At 53.7% G+C, this 23,442-nt stretch overlaps 1 protein-coding gene across 2 annotated transcripts; it reads right to left on the bottom strand.

Moving 5' to 3' along the window:
* Positions 1-4,060: 4,060 nt before the first annotated feature.
* On the bottom strand, positions 4,061-22,868 carry SLC45A1 (solute carrier family 45 member 1). Of its 2 annotated transcripts, none has more exons than XM_033115629.1 (9): positions 22,737-22,868; positions 19,266-19,363; positions 18,614-18,706; positions 17,973-18,197; positions 13,004-13,743; positions 10,354-10,507; positions 8,783-8,959; positions 7,167-7,372; positions 4,061-4,731 (listed from the first exon to the last, which is right to left on the bottom strand). In XM_033115629.1, the coding sequence occupies exons 1-9, from the start codon at positions 22,850-22,852 to the stop codon at positions 4,465-4,467; spliced, it is 2,076 nt and encodes a 691-aa protein (XP_032971520.1). In that variant the 5' UTR covers positions 22,853-22,868; the 3' UTR covers positions 4,061-4,464. The 2 variants fall into 2 exon arrangements, with proteins under 2 accessions (XP_032971520.1, XP_032971519.1); XM_033115628.1 differs by having other exon boundaries at positions 19,266-19,686; positions 22,737-22,866.
* Between the last annotated feature and the right edge of the window lie 574 nt (positions 22,869-23,442).

The following is a 23,442-nucleotide window of genomic DNA, read 5'->3' as shown; positions in this document are numbered from 1 at the left end:
ACATCTGGAGTGCAGCTAACAGTCCCCAAGACCAGTGGAAGTGTCCACACGACCCCTGAGCCCGTGGAGACACAGGGACAAAGAATCAGCCAGTCAAGCCTGTGGGGGGCTGGTTCCTGCTGCAGGATAACGGGAGCCCTCTGCATGCTCGGAGCTCCCTCTGAAGGAAGGGCCTGGCTGGAGCTAGGCCTCGCAAGCTGCATGGGCCACTGTGGATGGAGCACACGGCCCCTTTGTGGCCTGTGGGCTTTCCCTTGGGGTTCGCCACCCTCGCCGGTTCTCTGTCCTGCATTTTCAGTCCTTGGTTCTCTCAGGATCTGAAGTGTCCTCGCCCTGCACCCTCACTGGGTTCCCAGCTGCCCCGGAGAGCTCTAGCAGTTCCAATGCTGGGCCCTGGAAATTTATTTTGCTGCAACCCCAGGTGGTTTCTCTAGTGGCTGTCTTTGCCAGGAACAGCTTCCAAGTCACCTGTACTTCCTTTTGGTATGTCAGGGACCCAGTCTGCAAAAGGGACCCGGCTCTGCCAGCATGGACCCCTGGCTACGCCTCCCCAGCACCAGGTTCTAGCAGGTGGAAGGCATTAGCTCCAAAAATACTCGATGAAGGAATGAACAGGCCCCGCGGAGGAGGTCTCTGGTGAACACTATCCAGATGTGCTGCCAAGCTGGCCTGAATGACCAGATACAAGGGCCTTTAGGTGCTCTAGGGAGCTGGACCCTGCTGCAGTGCCGGAAGGGACGACTCTTTCTCCTGCAAGTTTCTCGTAACCCTCCCTCCCTCCGTCAGCTGTGCCTGCTGGGGGTCCTCCAGCCCTGGTTACACCCAGGGTGGGGGTCGGCTTTACAATTGTGGCCTCTGGTGAAGCCCTAGGACCTGGGCACCCAATGTTGTGAATTAAAACAGAATTGTAAGGCACTTCTTAGAAGACCCTTTCGGCTCAGGGAGGATTTCTGAGATGGACGAAGCTGCCGAGCTGTTTGAGGGCAGATGTCTTCAATGATCCTGACCACCGCTTGTCACACTCCCAGGCCCAGGTTCCTCCCACGTCTTGCCACAAAAGATTTGAAACTTGGTCCTCGCCGCCACTCCCAGTTCTGGCCACCAGGTGGCAGTATCGACAAGGCCCAGGCGCTGTTCTGGGGCTGCTGACCTGGGCAGCACTTGTGCCTCAGGCTGCAGAGTCGAGGTAAGGTCCCCCCACCAGCACCCCGAGATGATCCGGGACAGCCGTGTGGGTTTGATGAACATTTCGTGGGGGCAGAGAGCCGGGCAGGTGAGCAAAGGGCCACTGGACCAAGTCAGAAGGCAGGGGAGAGAGATGGCGGGGAGGGAGCTGGAGGATACGGTGGGACGGGCAGGGCGCAGGCGTGGGTGTCGTGACACTTTCTTCAGGACAGGCTTTTCTCAGCTGCATGCCCAGCACCTGGCCCAGTGCGGGACACACACAATAGGTGCTCAGTAAACGCTCAGTAAACTGAGTGGAAGAGGATCCCATGATGCACCCTCAGCAGTGAGGGATTTTCAAGTGTGATGACCTCAGTCACCTCCCGTAAGTCCCCCTGAGGCCCTGTGTGCCCCGAATGCGCCCCCCAACTCAGGACATCTGCTCCTGTCTTCCAGGAGGAGCATGCTCACAGCCGGGGCGAGGCCACAGCCCACACCATGCAGAGCAGGCAGGGCTGAGTGGCCCCAGCAGCTGTCGGTTCTGACGTTCCTGGGAAGTCACCTCCATTCCCTCGAAACCCGTGGCCCAGTGTGATGGGTGTCGGATGCCACCTTACCCAGTCCCTGGTCCAGGGTTCGTCCAACAGCCTAGGAAGATAGAAACCAAACTAGTGACAGCTGGGGCTTTGCCATCTGTTCCCTCAGCCAACAGGTCATCCTAAATGCTGTGACCGCTGCGGAGGCAGAGGTCGTGTTCATTCTCAGGAGCACCAAGGAATGGGAGTTGATCTTCAGGTTTACCGGGGACAGTCAGGAGTGGCGTCAGAATCTGTGGCATGGTCTTTGGCTTTAGTGGCTGAGGGCACGTCTCACCGCCCAGCAGGACAAAGCTTTCTCTCCCTCCTCTATTTCCTCGGAAGGGAACCAGGCGCTCCCTCCAAGCAGAGTCCCTGGGAGCAAGGCCAGAGCGGGGACGACAGTAAGACCATGGGAAGGAGGGTGGTGACCCGACACGTGTGTCAGGTCTGGAGTCAGATTTCCCTGGTACAGGCGTGTGGCCTGTGTGGCCTGGGCCCAGGACCTGGTGTGCTGTCCAGGTCTGCCGAGTAGGTAGTGATCCCACCTACCTTGTGATGCGAAGGATGAAGCGAGAGGTTGTGCAGAAAGGGTTTAGCTCACCGCAGGGTGCATTAAGGTATCACCACCATCATCACAGCTGTGTAAGTCAAAAGCGAGATGCTCTGAGATGTGGAAATCAGGCAGGTGGCCTCTCAGCAAGCCCCAGGCCTCATGGGGGCTCCCACTGCCGTTTGCCGGAACAGACCTGAAGGTCAAGGGCAGCTTTTTGGAGCTGGCCTGAAGGTGGTCTGATGCTCTGCTTAGTCCCCTGACCTCCGAATAGCATGCCTGACAGCAGATTCTTAGCTAGAGAGGCCGATGACAGCCATTCCCACATGTAAAGCGATCTTTGTTTATTTAGAAAGTTCCAGGAAGAGGGACTGGGGTTTCACAAGCCAAGAGTGAGCAGGAAGACCCCATCCCTCGTCTCTCACAGATTTGACCATTCTGGGGCAAAAACAGCCCAGACCCAGGGGACTGCCATTCAACCCCGTATGTTCTAGAAAATCTAAAGCTTTTTCTAAGCAAAGTAAATGTGGGGGAGGATTAGTCGGAGGTCCCAGAAAAGTATGGGGACCCTGTGTGACTTTGAGCTTCATGTGGAGCAAGAACGATGAGACCTGCCTCACTTAGCTCATAGCTACAAAGGGTAAAATGACATGACATGAAGACACAAGGAAAGGACTCACTGATTCCTACCAGGGTGGGCTGCATGGAGGAGATAGCGTTTTAGATCTAAGTGGATGAATCCGAAATAATAGGCAGAGAAGCGATGGAAAGACTTCACCTGCAGAAAGAGCAGGAGCACAGGCACAGAGTGTGTCTGCAGCTGGAGAGGGTTCTGTGGCTGCTTACAGGAGGCTGGAGCCTTGCAGAGGGAGGTGGGCTCAGAAAGACGCGCAAGGCTCTGGGTGGGCATGAGGAGTTTAGAGTTGGGTTTTTAGGCACTGGCGAGCCATGGAAGGTATGGAAAGGGATAGGCTCAGACCTGCAGGGTGGAGGGTGGGCGGTGAGGGTAGACTGGAGCCAAGGACATGGGCAGAGATCCTGGACCAGGCAGGGGGCACGGAGAGGAAGGGCCTGGACCCCACAAGCCCTGCAGGAGTCACCTCAGCTCCAGGAGGGCAGCCGGCAGCGGTACTGAGGGAGGCCTGGGGCAAGTTGTAGACCAGGTGGGGGTGCCGTGGACGAGGTGAGAAGGCTGCAGTCCCAGTGGGGAGGTGGCCAAGGGGCCCTGCAGAGGGTCATGGTTTTTACACCCAAGTGTCCCTGACTGCTCAGAGCAAGATGACAGGAAACGTTAGCTGCCCATAAACCCCAGACTCTCCTCAGAGGCTGGTGATGGACCCAGGACCACTGTTGCATTTGGGACTTGTGGTCATTGTGTCCCATATGTCCCCAAACATAGAGACCATGCAGAGAGGGTGCTGAGGGCCAGGCCCAGTTCCAGTGCAGTAGGTACAGCAGTGACAGACCATCTCCCTCCACTCATGGTTTGCAGCCAGTGCTCAGAGTATGGGATGGATGGATAGATGATGGGTGAATGGATAGGTGGGTGGATGGATGGATGGATGGATGGATGGACAGATGAATGGATGAGTGGATAGACAGATGAATGGATGAAATGAGGCCTGACCCAAAAGCACTATATGCTCTAACTCTCTTCTGGGATGCAGTGTACAGTTAGACCAGGTTCTCTCCCCTTCGGCACTATTGACATTTGGGCTGGAGAATCCTTTGTTGTGGGGGCCTGTCCTGTGCACTGTCCTTTGTTGTGGGGGGCTGTCCTGTGCATCGTAGGGTGTTTATTGCACCCCTGGACAGCAGCACCCACCCGAGCTGTGATAACCAAAAACATCTCCAGACGTTGCCAGATGTCTTGGGGGGGAGGGGGGCAAAATCGTCTCCAGCTGAGAACCACTGAGTTGTACTTCTCAATAAATGATTGTTGCGGCCCCTCCCCAAGTTCTCATGCAGAGTGGCCCGATCCCCCGGTGACCTCTCGCCCTCTGGAGAGCTACAACGAGAAGCCATGGGCTTTGCTGCTGCTGCCATTTATTATTTTATCACGTATTTACATTCCAACAGGAGACCTGTCCCAGGCCCACCAAGGGCCTTTGGTGTGTCTCTGGTTCCAGACCCGCGGGCACAGGCCGGGGACCAAAGGTGGGGCTCCTGGTGTCAGACGTTCAGCAGGAGGGGCCGGTGCTCCTCGTCCGCAGCGTCGCTGGGAGGGATTTCGTAAACAACACACAGTGAGGAGTACAAGCAGCCCAGGAAGGATACCAGGCTGGAGAAGTACATCACCCCATTGGCACTGCCCACGGCCGAGGTCAGGGGCCCCAGCACCAGCGAGACCAGGATCTGCGCCAGGAAGTACTGGCAGCTCAGCAAGGAGATGTCCACGCCCATGCCACGCCTGGTGCCGTCTGCACTGGACCCTGCAAACTGAGCCAGGAGGAGGAACACATCAGCGGCTACGGGCAGGTGACCAGGCCCGCGTTTCCTGCAGGCCCAGCGGCCCAAGCGACCCACGCTCAGCGGGCTCACATTTTCCAGGCCCGACATGCACAGGGAGTTCAGCCAAGAGTTTAATAATATTTGTGTTCAGAGAAATGACGGCAATGAAAAGAATCCATGACTAATAGTGGCGGGAGGGCTGCGTCCTCACAGGCCTGGGTGGCACAAGGCGCCTCCCCCGCTTGGAGCATTCTGGTCTTTTCCCCTTCACGCTCACTGAAAAGAACGCAAGCTGCCCGGCCAGCTGGTGGCCCATGTTCTGGCCTATCCCCTTTCTTAACTGTTGTCAGCTACAATGCCCATCACACACTCTGAAACACCCTTTCACGGTCCACAGCGGCTGGGCCTTTGGCCGAGGTTTCCGAGGCCCTCGTGCCTCCAGCCTGGACACATCACTCTGCTCCCTCCCCACCCACCACACCGCGCTGGGGGATGGTGGTGAAACGTGGCCCCTGAGCAGAGCTGCAGAGGCGTCGGTGGGAGGAGGCGGTGTGGGTCCCCTCAGTCTGCTCCCCCGAACAGGCCACCCTCACCCAGCGGCCACCAAAGCAGCAGGTTGATGCCACCCCCACACACTTCTGTGTGTGTACTGCCTGGGGGCCAGCGTGGGCTGGCCCTGCATCTGGGCACAGATGTGGTCACCTCTGGGATGCTGCCAAACCCTCTTCCTGGGGAAGGCTGTGTCCTCGTGGGCACCTGCAAGGTGTGTGTCCTGGGGACCTGTGACTCCTGGTGACTACACACATCCAAACCCTACCCCTAACCCTAACTGAACCCAAACTCTAACCCACAGGAGCGCCGCTGTGGCAGGGAAGCCACAGGTTAGCCCTGAGCCTGCAACCTGAGGAAGACTGAGATGAACTGAGTGTCCAGAAGGTTCTATGGGCAACAGAGGCCCAGGCCTTCCAGTCAGCTCTGACCGAATCCGGTTAGAGTGGCCTGTGGCCCAGGGTGTCCCCGCCTATGGAGCAGGCCAGCCGTTCGCCAAGAATGGCACATCCGCTTACCCCAGTGAAGAGGTCTCTGGGCCGCAGGGAACTGATAAGGGGGGTCGTAACTGCAGAGGCCTGGGCAGCACCATCAAGCAGGGACGGTGCCACCCAAGCCCCCTGGTCCCTTGGGTGCTTCTGGCAGGTGCAGTGGCCGTCCTGGCAGGGCTGGCTGGAGGCCCGGGGTGCATGCCTTGGGGGAAAGTACAGTCCTCTCGGCCACTGCCTGTCTGTGTGGCGGGGTGAGCTGTGGCTGCCACCCAGTGGCACAGTCTGGCTCCAAGCTGATCTGATCTTTCATAGAAAGTACGTCCAGTCCACTGAATTCATCAGAAACCCCAAACTCCTTTAATCAGGATGCCTCCCGGGCAGGGCCTAGGGCGGGGGATGACAGAGGCCCAGAACTAAAGGGGGTGTGAGGCTCGGTTATCGAGGTGACCTTTTGATGCACTATGTAAAACCTCAGCGTTACTGCAAAAATCTCAGATGAGAACATGATTGTCCCGTGGCCAGAACGAAGCCCTGCCTCACGCTGCGGTCTGGATGACCCTGAAAAAATGATGCGGAGTGCAAGTAGCCAGGCACGGTATGTCCACCGGAGGTGAAGCCGTAGAGAGAGACCGCAGATCAGTGCTGCGGGGCTCAGGGGGGTCGGGGGACTGAGGGTGATGGCTCCTGGGTGCAGGGTTTCTTTCTGGGGTGATGAAAATGTTCTAAAATGGAGCGTGGTGATGGTTGCCCGGTTCTGTGAGTATACCAGCTACTGAACTGGGCACTTGAAATGGGTGAACTGTGTGGTGAATTACTTCTCGATAAAGCTGTTAAGGGAAAAGTCGTGCTGCACAAAATACCCAAATTTTACATACAGGCAGGATCGGTATTCCTGATTTTTCCTTTTGCCTCGGACTCCACTGTGACCTGGCCCTGGCACTGTTATGTACCGATCGTTATTTAAAGTTCTGATATTTGGGGCATTAATTCTCATTTTTACATATTACTGCATTAACAGATTACTGATCTTGGTGGCTGGGGGTTTTCTGTGCCCCGCCCGAGGCCCCACACTAACAGGTGACCCCGAAGTCTGACAGAGGGGGACGCAGGGGGCCGGGCCTCCCCTTCCACCCTCCCCACCCAATTCCCCAGCGAATGGAGCAGTGCAGTCAGCTACCTGCTCAGGGCTGTGACCTGCGGTCACCATCCTGACGATCTTACCATTGGAACAGGGCCCCGCATTTGCCCTTTTAGCACCAGCCCTCAGATGGCATGGTGGGTCGGGGGCCATTTCCCGGGGGCAGGTTCTCCGTGAAGCTGGGTGGGGGGGGCAAGGCCGAGAGCAGCCTTTCCAGGACCCAAGGCCAGAAGGGAGGCACCTACCTTCTTGCTCTGGTAGTAGTCGCACAGCAGCGAGTAGGGCAGGGTGCAGAGGGTGGAAAACAGGATCCCGTAGGTGACGCAGAGGGACAGAACCACACAGAGGTTCCGGGACAGGGTGGCGAGCCCGGTCCCCAGGCCAAAGGCCAGATAGGCGATGAAGTACAGGGTGCGGACACTGAGATATTCTTCCAGCTTCTCCAAAATAGCTGCAGGCCGGACAGGGGGGTGAGGACACCACACCCCCTGAGCCTCCCGGGGACTCTGCCCCTGGGCCCCCTCCCCTGGGGCTGACCCTAAGGCTGGAACCAGTGTGGCAGGCAGCTTGCCCTGGACCAGGCAACCTGCGTGGGGGCCCCAGGGGCCGAGGGACCCCTGATGGCTCCAGTGGGGCCAGACAGACGGCAGGACCTGGACTGGCCCGGCCACACCCCAGGTGCTGCTGCAGGTGTAGGGGTTTTGGGGTGGAACTACCTGAGGCCCGGGAATGTGGGGTTTCCAGCTAGAGCCCCCCTGTGTTCCTGTGCAGATCACAGAGCTCTGTCTCTCTCCTAAAACAGGACGCCAACAGCCCATTGCCCACACACGTCCAGAGGGCCGGAGAGCGCTTGGCACCTCACTGCGCACAGCACTGCTTCCCAGGTGCCATAGGCTGTGGGGAACCCGACAGGCCAGGTGCCGCCCATGGGCGGGTAAGCGAGAACTAAGGACTCTCCTAGCACGGCCTCTCGACTCCCACCAAAGTCACATCCTGTACCTGGAGCTGGAACTCGCTAAGATGGGGACAGATAAAATAAAACAGGGGCCCACAAACGACAGTTCTCGGGACCAGCCTTGCCGCAGCCTGTGTGTGTGCCCCTGGAGCTCAGAATGGTTTTTATTTATTCAAAGGTTTTGTGGAATTCAAATTCCCATGAGCATAAATGAAGTTTTACTGGAACCCAGCCACACACATTCATTTCTGTCTCACGCAAGACACAGGCAGTGTCGCGTCGTCCAGCAGAGACCGTCTGGCCTGCGAGGCCCAGTGTCTGCTCTCTGGCCTTTTACAGAAATTGTGGGCGGACCCCTGAGGTAAGATTTGCGGGTTGCACACCTCCGCTGGGTTCCCCACTGGGACGGCACCCTCATGAGTGCACACGGCTTCCTGTTTGTGCTGGGTCACCCAGGCACAGCCTTGGGGTCCTCTCGGACTCTGGCCCCGGGCCCACCCTACACATCCACAATCCCACCCCACCTGCCCCTCCCTGTTCCCCTCCCCGCACCCCCTCCCTCTGGACCAGCTGCCATGTGAATCAAAGTGGGAAGGACGCAGGGGACATACCCGCCTGAGGGTAGTCCCTGGGCCTCCACTTTGCCCTTGCTTACGGGCCTGACCCTCTCTGCCCAGCGGCTTGCTCAGGTCTGGATGCACCCTGCCCCGCCACCCAGTATAGGCCAGTGCACCCCACTGGCCCCCGACAGGTTGTTAAATGACTGAAAAAAGACAGTGCTAGGATTGTGTGCCTGCAGTTTTAAGACACACACCTGCCTTCATCCCTCGAACTCCAACCACCCAGCCAAAGGCCGTCATGACCCCCCTGACGGCGCCCGACCCGTGTCCGCCCCGCGGCGGGTACCTGAGTAGAAGGCAGCGCTGAAAGCATAGATACACATCCCCCAGCAGCCCATGGTGACTCCGCTGTTGTACTTCTGGTACTCCTCCGACGTGTGCGGGGCTTTGGGGTCTCCCTGAAACACCACCTCGCCCATGAAGTCCGTGTAGAAGAGCAGCATAGCCTCAAACGACAGCCAGCCTGGGGAGCGGGAAGGTGCCGTGACCGCGGGCGCCGGCCCTGCAGCGCGGCCCCACCTGTCGCCGCGCCAGCAGCCGGTTTTGCCTGATCCTCAATAGTAAGACGTGATTTTGGCAGATTCAAAACTTAAAGAAGGAATCACCTGTCGCCTCACCACCCAGTGATCACCTGACTGTTCAAATTCGGTAGGTTTCCTACTAGTCTTTTTAAAAGCAGAGACATATTCATATAAACATAGGCTGTGTTGCGTGAAGGTTTGACGTCCTGTTTTTTTCTCTGAACATTCATTGCACAAGGAACGCTGATTCCCCCCTCCTCCTTCTAAGACAAGAAACTGCCAGTGAGGCTCTGGCCACGGGTCGGGGAGGGTGGCATTTAGTCAGGAGAAATCCATGAGGAAGCGCAAATGTGGATATAGATCCCACTGGCTTTATCACCGAGTAAACTGCAGTGCTCGCTTCCTCTGAATTCCCTGTCAATTTCTTCCTTGGTAGAAGGGGGGTGGCATTTATTGGCCCTCCTGAACCCCAATACTTATCAGGCACAACTTCCTGTTCCATTAAATATTCTGAAACAGCCCCGTTTTCGTGGCAGCAGAATATTGCAGCGTGCTCGCACCATATTGTGTGTAGCCCTGCCCCCATAGTGTACACCGAGCCCCATTCCAGTTGCTGCCTGTGATAAATCACGCTGTAATAAATACCTCGCACGTATGGTCTCGTTAAAATCTCTGATTATGTCCTTGCAAAGAATGCAGAACAGGATCGCTGGTATAAAGGGTAGGGACATTTTTAAGATGTTTGCCTGTTGGCATATTGCTTCCTAGAAAATCATCTGGATTTACGTATGTCCCACAAGGTTTGAGAGCCCTGGATTCCCTTGAATTCTTAATTATCCTCAGATGTTCAACAACCCAGCGGTGAAGGGATACCAGGTAGAATGAAACACATGTTGGGGCTTTTCCATGATAATTCAAACGCCACGCCTCGTGGACTTGAGATGAGCGCTGGACACATGCAGGCACGTGTGTGTCTGTCTCGGCTCAAAGTGAGGCCCCAGCTGGTGTCAGACACAAGTACCACCAGTGGGACAGTGACGTCCGTCACTTACCTGTGAGTTGTCCTTTGGTAATGAGGGTCTGAGCTGTGTGGACACCAGGCTGTCTGGGCTCTCATCTGAGCACCTGCTTTAGTGTGGGGCTGACCCACACCACGACCTGCCTTTGGTGGCATCTGGGAGCTAAGAGAGCGTGAGGGGCCACCTGGGGTGTGAGGTTCTGGGGCATCCTGGGAGGCCGTTCAGGCGAGAGCCCTGGGTCGGGCAGCCCCTCCCCACCACATAGTGTGGTCTGAGCAGGGACAGGGACGCACGGGGAGGCTTGGCCAAGAGCTCACCCAGGAAGTGGTTGACACAGAGGTTTCGTAGGGCCTTGGGCATGTGGCAGATGGTAGAGCAGAGGTGCCTCATGGACAGAGCCTGCCCTGATGGCTCGCTGGAGCCCGTCAGCTCACTCTCGTACTTCACACCGTTCAGCAGGATATTCGCCACCTGGAAAGGAAGCCCCAAAGCCCCTTGTCAGAACACTGAACTCGGCCGTCCTGTGGAAACTCACACAGAGACAGAGCTTGCAAAGGTGTGTCTTCCCAGACGGTGTTAACCCAGCAGCGAACGCCACCCAAACGAGAAATGACTTTAGGTCATCGCCCCAGAGACTCAGAGCTGCTGAGAATAGAAGCTCATTTCACTTGTGCCCGCATTTTGGCCCCAGGATGCGAGATCTGTGCCACGAGGAGTAAGTCAAGACCTTGCCAAATGGGAAATACGTTGGAAAGAAAAGAAACATGGGTCAGTTCAAATCCAGACTTGATGAAGTCCTTTCTCTTCCATAAGAGACGAATGTGAAAGGCTGAGTTCAAGAGGACGGGGAAACCTGTTGGCACTGCCCTCCGGACAGGTGGAACCCCTATCTACAGGGAAGATGTCGGCCAAGTGAGCATGTGCAGAAAAGCAGGCACCCAGATACCCCTCCACCCGTCAACAGAACTGGGCCGACTGGGGCTAGGTTGCGTTCTGGGGCTCAGGAGCGACATTCTGCACCGACTCGGCTCCCTGACTCCATTGAGAAGGCCTCAGTCCACAGCCACTGCCGGTGGTGCGGGAGGGGGCAGACACCAGCCAGATAAAAGGTGGACATCTCAGGAGTTAAGGAGAAGCTGCTCTGGTTCCATTGGGGGTCGGGGGTCGGGAAGGGTGGGAGCTTGTGCTGTTGTTGGCACCTGGGTCTTCCGGTGGGAAGAGCAAACGGAAGGAAAGAGCCCACAGTGCTAGTTCAAGGGCAGCCACACCACAGAGCTCATCACCCACAGAGCTCGTCACCCTTGGCCGCTGGAGGAAGACTGCCAATGTCACACCTGCAGCCCCACTCCCCACCTTTAGCCAGGAGTGTTTATATTTAGCTCAGCTCAGGATGTTCATTTTCCTCAAAGGACAGAAATCACACTACATCGAGAATGGAAATTTTAAAGAGGATTAAAACGAGATTGTCAACCATACATAGAAGTTTAGTTTAGATTTTCAAGTGAAGGCCTGTATCTAGAAGGCCGTCGGCATTTTTTGAAAGAAGATAGGATGAGCCAGGGTTGACCAGAGGCCTGAGTGACGGCTCTGGTGCCATCAAGGAGGAGGGTAGCAACGGCCTTGACTCTGCAGTTGGAGAAATCTTGGACTGTCCGGGGTTTCCTAACCCTGCCGTCATTTTCACTTCTTCTGACCCTTTCCAGACCTGAGCTCATGAGATGCCCTCAGGCAGCGTCCACACTGCCCCACACGCACCTTTGCCACGTCCTTCCTGGAGATAAGAGGACAAGCACCCTTAAGTGACAGCGGCACTAGAACTGACCAGCCATGGCGCACCAGAGAAGAGCCACCCAGACAGTCACACTGAAGAATTTCACACCAGAGAGAAAATGAACATCCACCTCAAAATGTCTCCAGTTAACTTCCCACAAAATCGGAAGTCTCCCCACCCAGGCACGGAGAGGAGACGCCTGTCCTAGGACCCACCGTCCCAGGGCCTCTGGGTCAGGACAGGGGGGCGGGACCAGGTTTTGCTTCATAGAAACACACAGCTCAGGCACGTCTGTGGCTCTTGGGTCCGTGGGCCGTGCTTCCACGTCACCGGATCCTTGCAGCTGCCTCCCTGGGCGGCCTGTGTGGACTGAACGCGGTTTTATAGGATTCCTGTTCAAGAAGCTCCAAGTTCTCATTGAAATTCTCTGTCCCGCCCCTGAGGAGAGGCAGGCCACAGAACTGTGACTTTCAAGGGAGACTAGCCTTTCTTCTATTGAAAGCAGCCTCTTCAGGATCGCAGACTCTGAGAGCTGCTAAAATCCCACATGTCCGTCTGTGGCCTTTCAGCCAAGCCCATGGACACTGCCTATGACACAAGCCTTCCAGAAGGTTCTTGGCCTTCACGGGACATGCTGCTGTAGAGTCCAGAGTTTTGACAGCCTCTGGGACAGTTGTCTAAGTTTAGACACTAGGAGGGAAAGGGATGCGGGGGTCCCAGGAACACCGGCCAGGGTTTACATTTTGTTTTGTTTTTCAGGAAGACTTAGATTGTTGGCACCCAATTCCCATGGCCAAAATGGGCTGTGGGCGTTGGGGGTGCAGAGAAAGCTAGAAACAACTGAAACACACACAATGCTTGTAACAGACTCACTAAGGAATGGTCCAGCTTGAATTACCTTGGGGCAAACGTGACGGTGTTTGAAAGAACCTTCCCTTTCATCGTGCACCGCGAACGGAAGCACCTATCACTCCCTGGCAGGCCCTGAGCTCCCTCCTCCGCACACGCACGCCAGGCCCAGAATCTGTTCACGGACACGACTGTCTCTGTGGCTTGTCTGTCTACATCCAAGGACCTCTGCTATCCCCGGATGGCGGGAAATGTCTTTCCAGACTGACAGTCCCTCCTCGTCATCTAATTGTTGAGGGGGGACACTGCACGGTGCCCTCTGACCCTTCCCCCCCATGCACTTTTACCTGTTGACTGAAGGTCACGTTCCTTCGCCTGCTGGTTTCGGGACCACCTCCTCCCGCCGCATCCGGCAGGGCCAAGGTCTGGGGCCTTTTCAGGATCCCGGTGGATCGTGGTTTGGAGGTGTCCAGGGAGCCCACCCTCAGGACGTCGCCATCACAGCCGGCCGTCAGGGCCACCTCTGGCCTCTCCCCGAGGCCGCAGTCCTGGCGGTAGAAGCCATCAGGGGCCCGGGGGAAGCTGACACTGATGGCCGGCCTCGGGACGCTGCCCGGGATGGCCAGGTAGTTGTCGTGGCCTCCGGTGAAGCAGTCGATGAGGACGCTATCGATGTGGGAGGTGGCAAAGGACGAGGCGAAGACACTGAGCCCCGTGGGGGAGCTGTCCCTGCTGGTGAAGCTGCCGTACTTGGGGGTGAGGGGGCTGAGCGGCGAGATGGGGCTGGAGAAGCTGGCATACAGGCCGGTGTCCGCGTGACAGGCAAGGGTGTCGCCGGCGCCCTCTTGGCCCAGGACAGGCGGGGAAGGTGGCAGCGGGAGGCTGGGGCTCTTCATGGCCGGCCGCTTCTCACCTGGGGGCCGCAGGGGTCTCTCCGGGATGCTGAGCAGGGTCAGGATGGTGGTGACACTCAGGGTGACCGCGGTGAAGATGTAAATGACCCGCAGCTGCCCGCCCAGGGCTCTGCCGAAGCTGGTTCTGTCCCAGTGGATGCCCCCGACCACATAGCCAAAGCCACCTCCAAGACCTGGGCAGAGAAGCAGGGTTTGGAAGGAGGTCCTGAAGGAAGGTGGTTCCAGTTCTCACTCAAGGTGCTAAGTCCACTCCAAGGACCCAGGTCTATTATCTGTCCCAGTGAAACCTCCCCCAAATGAGGGTGAGAATGGGATCCCCAGGGACCCTTCGGGGACCCCCAGCCCTACCCACCTGGCTCCAGAGCAGGTAGCGTGGCGACCACTTGCCCATGTTTTATTCCACTTTATACGTAGCCTTTTAGGAATACCGGCAGTGAACGTTTGCACCAGGCCACACATCTACACTGGGTCCCGTCTCCCCTTCGAGTGCCCATCCCCCAGCTTCAGTGCCACATAAACATGGATGATGGCATCTCCAACACCAGTCAGTGTGCATGCAGGAGTGCCCATGGCCACCCAACCTTGCTCGCCTGATGACATCGTCCTCAAGCGCGATTACCATGAGGAGAGTCACCCCTACTGGTGACCCAGAAGGCCCACCCCTGTGGCCAGGTCTCCAGGCCATCAAGCCATCGGGCAACAATAGGTCTGCAGGGGTCCGGTCCTTTCCTCTGTCCCTGACCTGCTTGCTGCCTTGCACGGCCATAGGGAACTACTGGCCAATGCCCAACTGGTTCATGCAGATAAGACAGAAATGTGGGTGACGCCACACTGCGCTCGACCAGCAGCAACGGACACACTTCCCTCCACGTGCTGCTTCCTCCAGCCTGGCTCTGTGCCTCCAGGGGCAAGAGCAGGGCAAGGCGGGAACGTTCCACCGGCCCAGCACTCTGGCTCCCTCCGCGGCCACATCCTGGGTCTGGCGAGTGACTTTGGGTTCAGCTGTACTTTGAGCCAGTCTGTGATTTTGGCTGTGCTCCACTGTGGGGAAAACTGGCCACGTTAGGGCTTTGCCTCTTAAACAGTAACGTCACTGGAAAAGCCTGGGCTTCAGACTCATTCAGCTCAACCTGCCACAGCTCAACCCACTGTGTCCCTACGGTGGGGTGTGACACTGAATCCAATCAGTGATGGTTTCACTGGAGAACTTCCTTCATTTGGCTCAGACTGTCCTCACGGGCCTTCTGATTTCATGTCTCCCCCTTTTATTATTCTTAACTTCCCACACTCATGGCCCTCGTCAGCTTCACCCCACGCCTTTTGAAGACACAAGGTCAGATTTGAGATAAATCATATTAATAAGTTATCGATAGATTCTCACAGTTAAGAAACCATTCATCAACCCAGCAACAACAGCAAAAACCCAATTCAAAAATGGGCAAAGGACTTGAAGAGACATGTCTCCAAAGCAGACATACAAGTGGCCAAAAAGCTCATGAAAAGACGCTCAATGTTACCAATCACTAAGGAAATACAAATCAAAGCCCCAATGAGACAGCACCGCACCCCCATTAGGATAGTTACTACCAAAGAAACAGAAAACAACTAGTGTTGGTGAAGATGTGGAGAAATCGGAACACTTGTACGCTGTTGGGGAGGATGAAAAATGGTGCAGACCCTGTGGGAAACAATATGGAGGTTCCTGAAAAACTTAAACATAGAACTACCATGTGATCCAGCAATTCCAGTTCTGGGTGTGTTCACAGAAAAATTGAAACCAGTGTCTGGAAGAGGTATTTGCACACCCATGTTCATAGCAGCATTATTTACAAATAGCTAAGATGTGGACGCAACCCGAGTGTCCATCAACAGATGAATGAATAAACAAAATGTGGTATAGACACAGCCTGGAAAAGGAAGGAAATTCTGACACACGCTGCATCATGGATGAACCTTGAGGACATTACGCTCAGTGAAATTAGCCAGTCACAACAGGACAAAACTGTGTGAGTCCACTCATATGAGGTGCTTAAAGTAGTTGAATTCACAGAAACGGAAAATGGATGGTGGTTGTCCAGGGCTCCGGGAGGGCAGTGGGATGGAGAACAGGGAGTTATCATTTAATGCGTATAGCGTCTCAGTTTTAAAAGATGAAAAGAATTCTGGAGATGGGTGGTGCTGATGGTCGTACAACTATGTGACTACATTTAATACCACTGAACTGTGCACTTGAAAAATGGGTAAGATGGCCAATTTTATGTCGTATGGGTTTTATCATAATGATAATAAAAAAGAAATAAGGCAGATTATACGGTAAGAAAAACGAAGGCCTTCTTCTTACCCTCCAAAGCTCAGCACTGGCCTGACCGAGACCTAAGCAGAAGTATGCTGGGACCATGTCCACACACGTGTGCAAGTAAAAATGAACAATGGCATTTTCTAGAATAAGTGACTGAGGTTTGAAGAGGCTGAACAGTTTGCCAACATCCCATAATTAACGGGAGGAAAAGCCCAAAACCCGTTCAGGCTTTCAGATCCCAGAGCCAGCCCGTGCCTCTAACCACTGGGCACCCTGGCCTTTGCATACAGGTCCTACGTGTGTCTTGTTGTCATTCCCCGGATTTTTAGAAATCCTTTTCCTTGCTATTTTACCTGAGATTGTTCACTTCCACTTTATTTTGTAACAAGGTAAGTGTTTTATATATGCAGGAATGCTAGAGGTACTGATTTTTATATAAGACTTTGATAAGCAAACATCACACTGAATTTCTTTACTGTTTCAGGCTAACTCTGTTGAAGTTTCCCTATGTGCAGTCACAGAGACCTTTGGTGACAGCCGTCAGCCTGCACACCTCATGGTTAATGCTACTGTCTAATTGCAGAGGCTCTGGGCGGGTAGCGGTCAGCCTGCCTTGTTCCTCACTGATGGTAACGTCTCTCCTGCGTGGCGTTAAGACAACACAAGTATGTGAGCGCACGCGCGTGTGTGTGTATGTGTGTGTAGCCATGTGTGTGACACATGCATACACACATATCCTTAGTTGATTCTCATTATTTTCAGATCCCATATTTGCGGATTTATCTACTTCTGAAAATTGATTTGTAATTCCGCTCAATACACCAACCCCAGTACATTTAATACCTGGTTACTCGTGGATGTGTGCAGAGCAGCAAAAACTGTGAGTCGCTCAGCGCACATGGTGCCAGTTGGGGTTTGGGAAGGTGATGTTCTGTGTTTTTGTGCCAATTCTCACACTGTAAATAACCATCCTTTTCGAAGTCTAGTTGGTGCCACCTGTTAGCATTTTTGTGTTTTGTTGGTGGCATCACTGTTTGAAACAGCCCCCAAGTGCAGTGCGGATGTACTGCTGTCTAGTCTTCTGAAGTGCGAGGCACCTGTGACGAGCGTCACGGAAAAAACGGTGTTAGATAAGCTTCGTTCGGGCATGTGTTTCAGTGCTGCTGGCTTTGATTCAGGGTTCATGAACCAGTGCTATATACTAAATAGGTGTCTTTAAACAGAAAACCAGGTTATGTATCGCTCAGTTGCTGATAATGTTGTGATGAGAAGTTCATAGGAGCCTAACATGAGTTCCTTCTCGGGGCAGTAAATCGGCAGTGGCTCATTCGGGAGTCTCAGCCGCTTTGTAACACAGCCACGCAAGTAGCCAGATCAGCTACGCACAGCACTGTATACATGCAGTTATATACACACGTATAGTTGTATATACACCGGGTGCAAAACGATGCATGCAAGTGGACACTCTGGTCAGCGCCGCTCAAGCAGGAGTTCGCCGTCATCAGAAGTGTCTGAACACTGACGGGAACCACTCTGAGCACCTCTTGTCATTGAGAAGTCAAACGTGACTTGTTTTCTTCTTTTGTTATTAGTGTATACTGAGTTCCTGTTTCCCTGAAAACAAGACCGAGCTGGACAATCAGCTCTAACACGTCTTTTGGAGCAAAAATTAATATAAGACCCAGTTTATATTATATTATATTATATTATATTATATTATATTATATTATATTATATTATATTATATTATACTGGGTCTTATACTAATTTTTGCTCCAAAAGAGTCATTAGAGATGATTGTCCAGCTCGGTCTTATTTTCGAGGAAACACGATATTATAATTTTAATCCAGTTTTCCTTTCTTAAAATGTGTATACATTTTTTTGGCATCCTCTGTACTTATGTACACACATATATGCAAATTATCAATAGTATCGTTGATATATATTGTTTGAGACATACATCTCAAGCACTGCACTGTTCCTCCATGCATTCGAATTTTACCAACTTGCGTTTTAAATCAGGGCGTGAGGCAGGCACTTGTAAACTCACACAGTGAAACTGACAGGCCTGCAGCCCGCTGGCCGCCCCGGCCGACACTCACCTGCCAGCAGTGCGTGGACGTTCAGGCCCCGGTCCTGGTCGGCAGGGCTGCACACGTCCATCATGTAGGCGTGACTGGGGTTGTCTGCGGAGTCGGCGCTGAAGTCCATTAGCACCACCCCGCACACGGTCAGCAGGATGCCCCATTTGTGGTTGTCGGCCGTGTCGGCCAGCGCCATGCCCAGGTCCCTTCCGTTGAGCAAGAGCGAGAGGCCCAGCAACGCCCCTGAGGACAGAGACCCAGACTCACCGGGGGACACGCAGACCAGCTCTGCCCCCCGCAGCCCACAACATAAGTCTAGACTCTTTAGGGCCCAAGCATTCCTTTTTAATTGAATTCCACACAGAGCCCACTGGAAAAGCCACCTGGTGACTCACCGTATTTTCTTTTGTGCTTGGATCAGGGTTTTGATTTCGTCAAGCAGAGCAGGAATGTCATGAACTTAACTCATTTAAAACAATGATCAAAGCGATATAGTCTCACAGTTAACTCAGGTCAGGTTATGGGGTACCCCTGCCACCACACCACTGAAATTATCTGGATATTTGCTGTGGTCAACACTCTTTTAGATTTTCCTAAGAGGAAGCAGTGGGGGCCTTTTTTCTTTTGTTCCACTTTATTTCAATTCCAAAACAACAGACCTATAGCCAGGACAAGAATGAAAGGGCGTCTCCTTCCAAACCTTGAGGTACATCGGTCACTCCAAGCACCCAAGAGTGGCTGCAGTAGGAATCCTGAAACAGAGCAGGCCAGTGGTCATTGCCGGGGTCCCCACGGCACATTGGGACGAGCACTGAGACAGCCTCGTCACATTCCTGAAATAGCTTCACTCAAATGTCCCCAAAAGAATAAGATGATGAAACTCAGAGTCAGCAATGAAACCCGAAGGTAGAAAACAAAAGACAAGCAGACTCTTGGAATCACTCAGCTTCTCCCTAAATTTTCTGCTGTGGCCCTTGTAAGGCACTAAGCAGCCATGACCTTGAGAATCCAAGAAATGCCAGGACCTCCCAGATCCAACCCACATCAAGCTTTATTGGATCCTCCAGTGACAGCTAGATGGCCCAAGATGGTGCTAATCCTCGGGGGCTGCTAAATTCCTGTTCTATAAACTGCTTTAGACAAAGTAACTTAAAACATGGGGAACAGCCCGTCATACCTGCAGCCCCAAACTAATGAGTGGAACTTAACTCCTGCTCCTCCCTTGACCCTTAAGCTGCTTCAACGGAGGCTTCCAGAAGCTTCCAGAAGCTTCTGAAGGCCCTCCACCATCGGGGCTGCGCTGGGGCTCACCGAGGATGGGGCTGATGAACCACACCAGGCTGTAGAGCTGGTCAGGCAAGCCCATCTGCAGGAGCACAGGGGTCACATATGCCGTCTCCATGGCGTAGCTGAACTCAATGCCAAAGAGAATGCAGCCATTGAACAGCAGCTCCCGGAAGGACCTCTGGGGGTGCAGGTCCCCAAAGTCCACTAGCTCGATGGGACATGGGGTGTTGGGGGGCGGGGGTGGGGAGGGGCGAATGCACTTCCTCCTCTTGGGGTGTCGTTTGAAGTTGTTGGCCCGGTGGCTGATGTGCCGGGTCACGGACCCCGCGTAGCCCGAGATCTGAGACCTCCAGAAGTCCTGAGGAGCCAAAGTGGGGAAGAGGGCCTCTCCCGGAGGGGTTCTGCTCGCCGGGGGGATCATCGTAGGGGGGGCCGGTGTGCGTTCCTGTGGGGAAGCCCATTGGGAGGGCAACAGTGACTTCATTTTTCCAGGTGGCTCTCCCCCTGCCCTCCCCTGACTGGCACCCACTCGCCCTTTTCATATGGGAAAAATTGAGTTCACACTGGGGACCTCTCAGAGTCACACCGTGCCCCCCAAAGTGGAGCCTGTGGATGGTGTTACCAGCCTCTCTTGAAAAAGTGCACCTCGTCTGCCCATGGAGACCAAGCCAGGTGCTCTCTCCCTATTCAGAGAGAGGACGCCCAGTCCTTCAGGTCCCCGCACTCAAACTCAAAGGGAACTTTCGCCACACAGGTGGCGTCAGGAGGTTAGGCAAAGAACCTCCCGAGGACTGAGAGCGGCAAGAGCTTTAGGGTATGTCAGGCAGTTTTAGAACCTGCAGCCCATTTCCAGGTCCCAGAGGAGCAGGGTGGAGGGCAGACAGACATGGGGCAGGGCCCACCTCCAGGCGCCCTAAGTGCCCACGCACAGCCCTTCCTTCACGGGATGCAGTCACAGCGGTCACCTTCCCTGGTACTAGGTTCACTCTGCACAGTAGGCTGGGGGTCCTTGCCCAAAAGCCGCTGAATGATTTCATTCAAGTTCTTTCAGCATCAACAGAGGAGTGAATTTTCAGTCAAGTCAGGACAGATAATTTTTTAGTGTTTGAAAATGCTGAACGAATTCATAGAGAGAAAAGAAAAACATACGTCTTGCCCTGGAGCTTGGTGAGAAAGTGGAGGAAAGGAGGTCTAAGCAGTGGGAGCCACCCATGTAAAGAAGGCGTGTGTAACATTTGGGCGGAATGGCGGTGGGGTGAGAGAGAAAGCCATCAGAAGGGACCAGCTGCTCCGGGAGGGTCTTGAAGATATGCTACGAGATGGATTTCATGCCGAGATGACAGGGATTGACATGACCAGAGACTCAGGCTGCTCTCTGCTTCTATAACTGGCTTATCTCGTGACCTTAGAAAAATCCCATGCGCTCCTCTAACACAAGAACCCAATGTACCTGAGAACTCTGTCCACAAGCAACACTTCATGAAAAACAGAATTCATATACGAAGATTAAATCAAGATTGAAATGTTTAAAAAGTTAAGCTCTTTGTTAATGTTCCTCCCAGGCTAGCTCAGGCCCTAGTACGTAGTAAACACTTCAGAAAAACCCGTCCATTGGCTGGTCTTGCCCTCAAACACCCAGGTGACTGTCAGCGTTCTCTGGGGCTTCGCTCGTTAAGATCACAGAAATAAGAGTGCCCCTTGGGACACTGCATAACCGGCTCCTGACAAGTCAGAAGGAAGACTGTTAGCACAGGTGTGTGGGACAGCGTGACCAGACAACCTGTCCGGTCACAGCCCACAGCCGCCTCCCTGTCTGCCATGCTCGCTACCTGCCCCTTCAGGCACAAAAAACCTCTCTTTCCTATCAGCGTTTTACCCCCGTAAAGTGAACCCAAGTGCATGCACATTAGACACCGTCCTTTTCATTTTGGAATGAAGCACCAGAAAATTATCTGCCCGCTTTGGAAGAATTTCAGATTTAAACAGCATTTGATGGAAGCGTACTTTTGAAACGGGGAACCTTTGCGAACCTGCTTAAAATGAACTATGTAGATCGCCCAGGTCTCTGCCTGTGATGTGATGGCTCCCTCATCACCGACCCACCACCCCCCGCTTTAAAACACAGCCTGCAGTCTGTGCGCGCAACAGTGAAACATCCCAGTTCCACCTCAGCATCTAAACCAGAATTCAACCGGCACTAGAAAAAGTCCTCACTAAGGGTTCACCTTCACATTTGGGGGTCAGTATCACCATTTTTATTTTAAAAATACCTTTGTTAAAGCTGCCCGTGAAAGGTTATTCTAAGAAGAATGTTTACAATTCGTTTTGAAGGTTATAAAAAGGAAAGAGAAATTTAAAATAATGAAATAGAATTTTAATACAAATATTCTCCAGACCATCTTACTTACACTATATGATCATTGACTCAGTCCAAAAAAAATGCACGCTTATGCCTGGACCCCAAGGTTATATACCAGGCCCACTGTCCTTCTGGAATACAGAGGATGTTTCAAGTAACAGATCCCTCAAATGTACTATGGGAAGATTACGTGGCAAATGATTAATTAAAAAAAAAGTCCATGTAATTTGAATGTTTAAAATTATCCTAGTATGAGCCAAAATAATTTCTTCATGTCTTTCTCCTCTCTTCTGTGTGAAACCAGGCTGCCCATCACGGGGTCACATGGGGCTACAACCCCTCCCCACTTCCTTCTGCCAGCTCTCAAAGTTAATACTTCAAGGAAATCTCCCCAGACCAGTCAAGGTCTCTGTGGGCTCGAGGGGATGTATTTAATAAGTTGGTTACTGAATCGTGGCCCCTACCTGACAGCCCATTGATCCTGAAAGCCCTGGTCAGGTGCACGTGGGACAGAGGTGCCGTCAGCACCTGACTCAACTTCCCCGTAAAAGCCGGAAAACACATTGTGGGAACCCCAGAGATAATTTGAGAAGTTATCCATCGTCGAGGACAGTGAACTGAATTGCTGTAAGTCTCCTATTTCAACCTCAGCTTGTTACCCCTGGTAAAAAGGCAGGCTCGTGATAAACTTAATCCTGGGAGGCTGAAAGAGGTTATACCATGGCCCCTGGCCATCAAGAGGGTTCAGCCTGAGGCGGGAAGTGAACCGGAAGCTGATGACACCTGCCCAGGTGACTGGGGAACGGAAGTTGGTGACACCTGCCCAGGTGACTGGGGAACGGGGAACAGGGCCTCTGGCACGAAGAAGCACAGCAGACGGGGGCAAATTGCAGTATTTGGTTTTCTTTCTAGCAAGGATGAAATACATTGTCACTCAACTGCTACTCTCCTCAGGGCCAGAGGGGTCCAGAGTCTCCATTTACAGTTCAATTAATTAGACATTCAAGAAGAACAAAGGTCTCCGTGCCAACCTCCAGCCCCAATCTTGGCAGTCTGATTACTCTGGGGCCTAAGCCGCCTCGCTCCCAGCACAAAGCTGGAAGCTGTGCGGAGAGCCCAGGAGGAAATGGTGGTACCTGTGGTTCCAGCCAGGAGGCATCCCTTTCCGAGGTCGGGCTGCTGCCTGCCCTGTGCTCAGCTCGGTCCCGGCCCAGCCGCCCCCGGCCCGCTGCTGCTGCTGCTGCTGCAGCATCACCCCGCGGGGCGGGGCCGTGACGTCACGGCTGCATCCTCGCAGCCCGCGGCCGGTACCCGCAGACCATCCTTAAAGCGGCACCGCCCGGTCCGCCCCCACCCCTGCCGGCCGCTTATCCGGCTCAGACCTTTAAAGGTCGGCAGGGTCTGCGCGAAAGCCCCAGAAACAGGCTCTCTATGGCTTCCGTGGGCCTGAGGCATGCTTGCCATGGAGAACCCCTTTCTAAAAAAATATTAAAATTTTATTTTATGGCTGTCTTGGTCTAAAGATGAAATATTAATACTGTATGTTGGAACATTTCTTTGGCCTTCTGATTTGTTTTTCCTTCTGACTTTAAAAGAAATGAACTCATTTCATTGACGCTTAAAAGCATTGTGTGCTATGGACACTGTGCCCATTGTACAGGGTGGACAAGTTGATCCTGCCTAGAACTATTATACTGCATTCACTTATTCACTTGACAGACAGATCAGGTGCCAGCACTATTCTAGGCACTGGGGATAGGGCAATGAGAAAAACAAAGTTTTTGCTCCTGTGGCATGACATTGTAGAGAAGAAGAGAAGCATTAAAAAGACAACATAAATAA

The sequence above is a fragment of the Rhinolophus ferrumequinum genome, chromosome 9, assembly GCF_004115265.2.
Source record: "Rhinolophus ferrumequinum isolate MPI-CBG mRhiFer1 chromosome 9, mRhiFer1_v1.p, whole genome shotgun sequence".
Lineage (NCBI taxonomy): Eukaryota > Metazoa > Chordata > Mammalia > Chiroptera > Rhinolophidae > Rhinolophus > Rhinolophus ferrumequinum.
Note: the sequence above shows the minus strand (reverse complement) of the source record. Positions and strands in the feature narration are given on the sequence as shown.

Excerpts from the sequence above, each read along its gene's own strand:
- SLC45A1 (XM_033115628.1), bottom strand. The coding sequence starts at position 19,662 with ATGATCCCCCCGGCGAGCAGAACCCCTCCGGGAGAGGCCCTCTTCCCC. Across the intron at positions 13,744-17,972 it reads CGTCCACGCACTGCTGGCAG|GTCTTGGAGGTGGCTTTGGC; the intron begins GTGAGTGTCGGC and ends TTCTCTGCCCAG. Across the intron at positions 7,373-8,782 it reads CAGCGCTGCCTTCTACTCAG|CTATTTTGGAGAAGCTGGAA; the intron begins GTACCCGCCGCG and ends TCCGGCCTGCAG.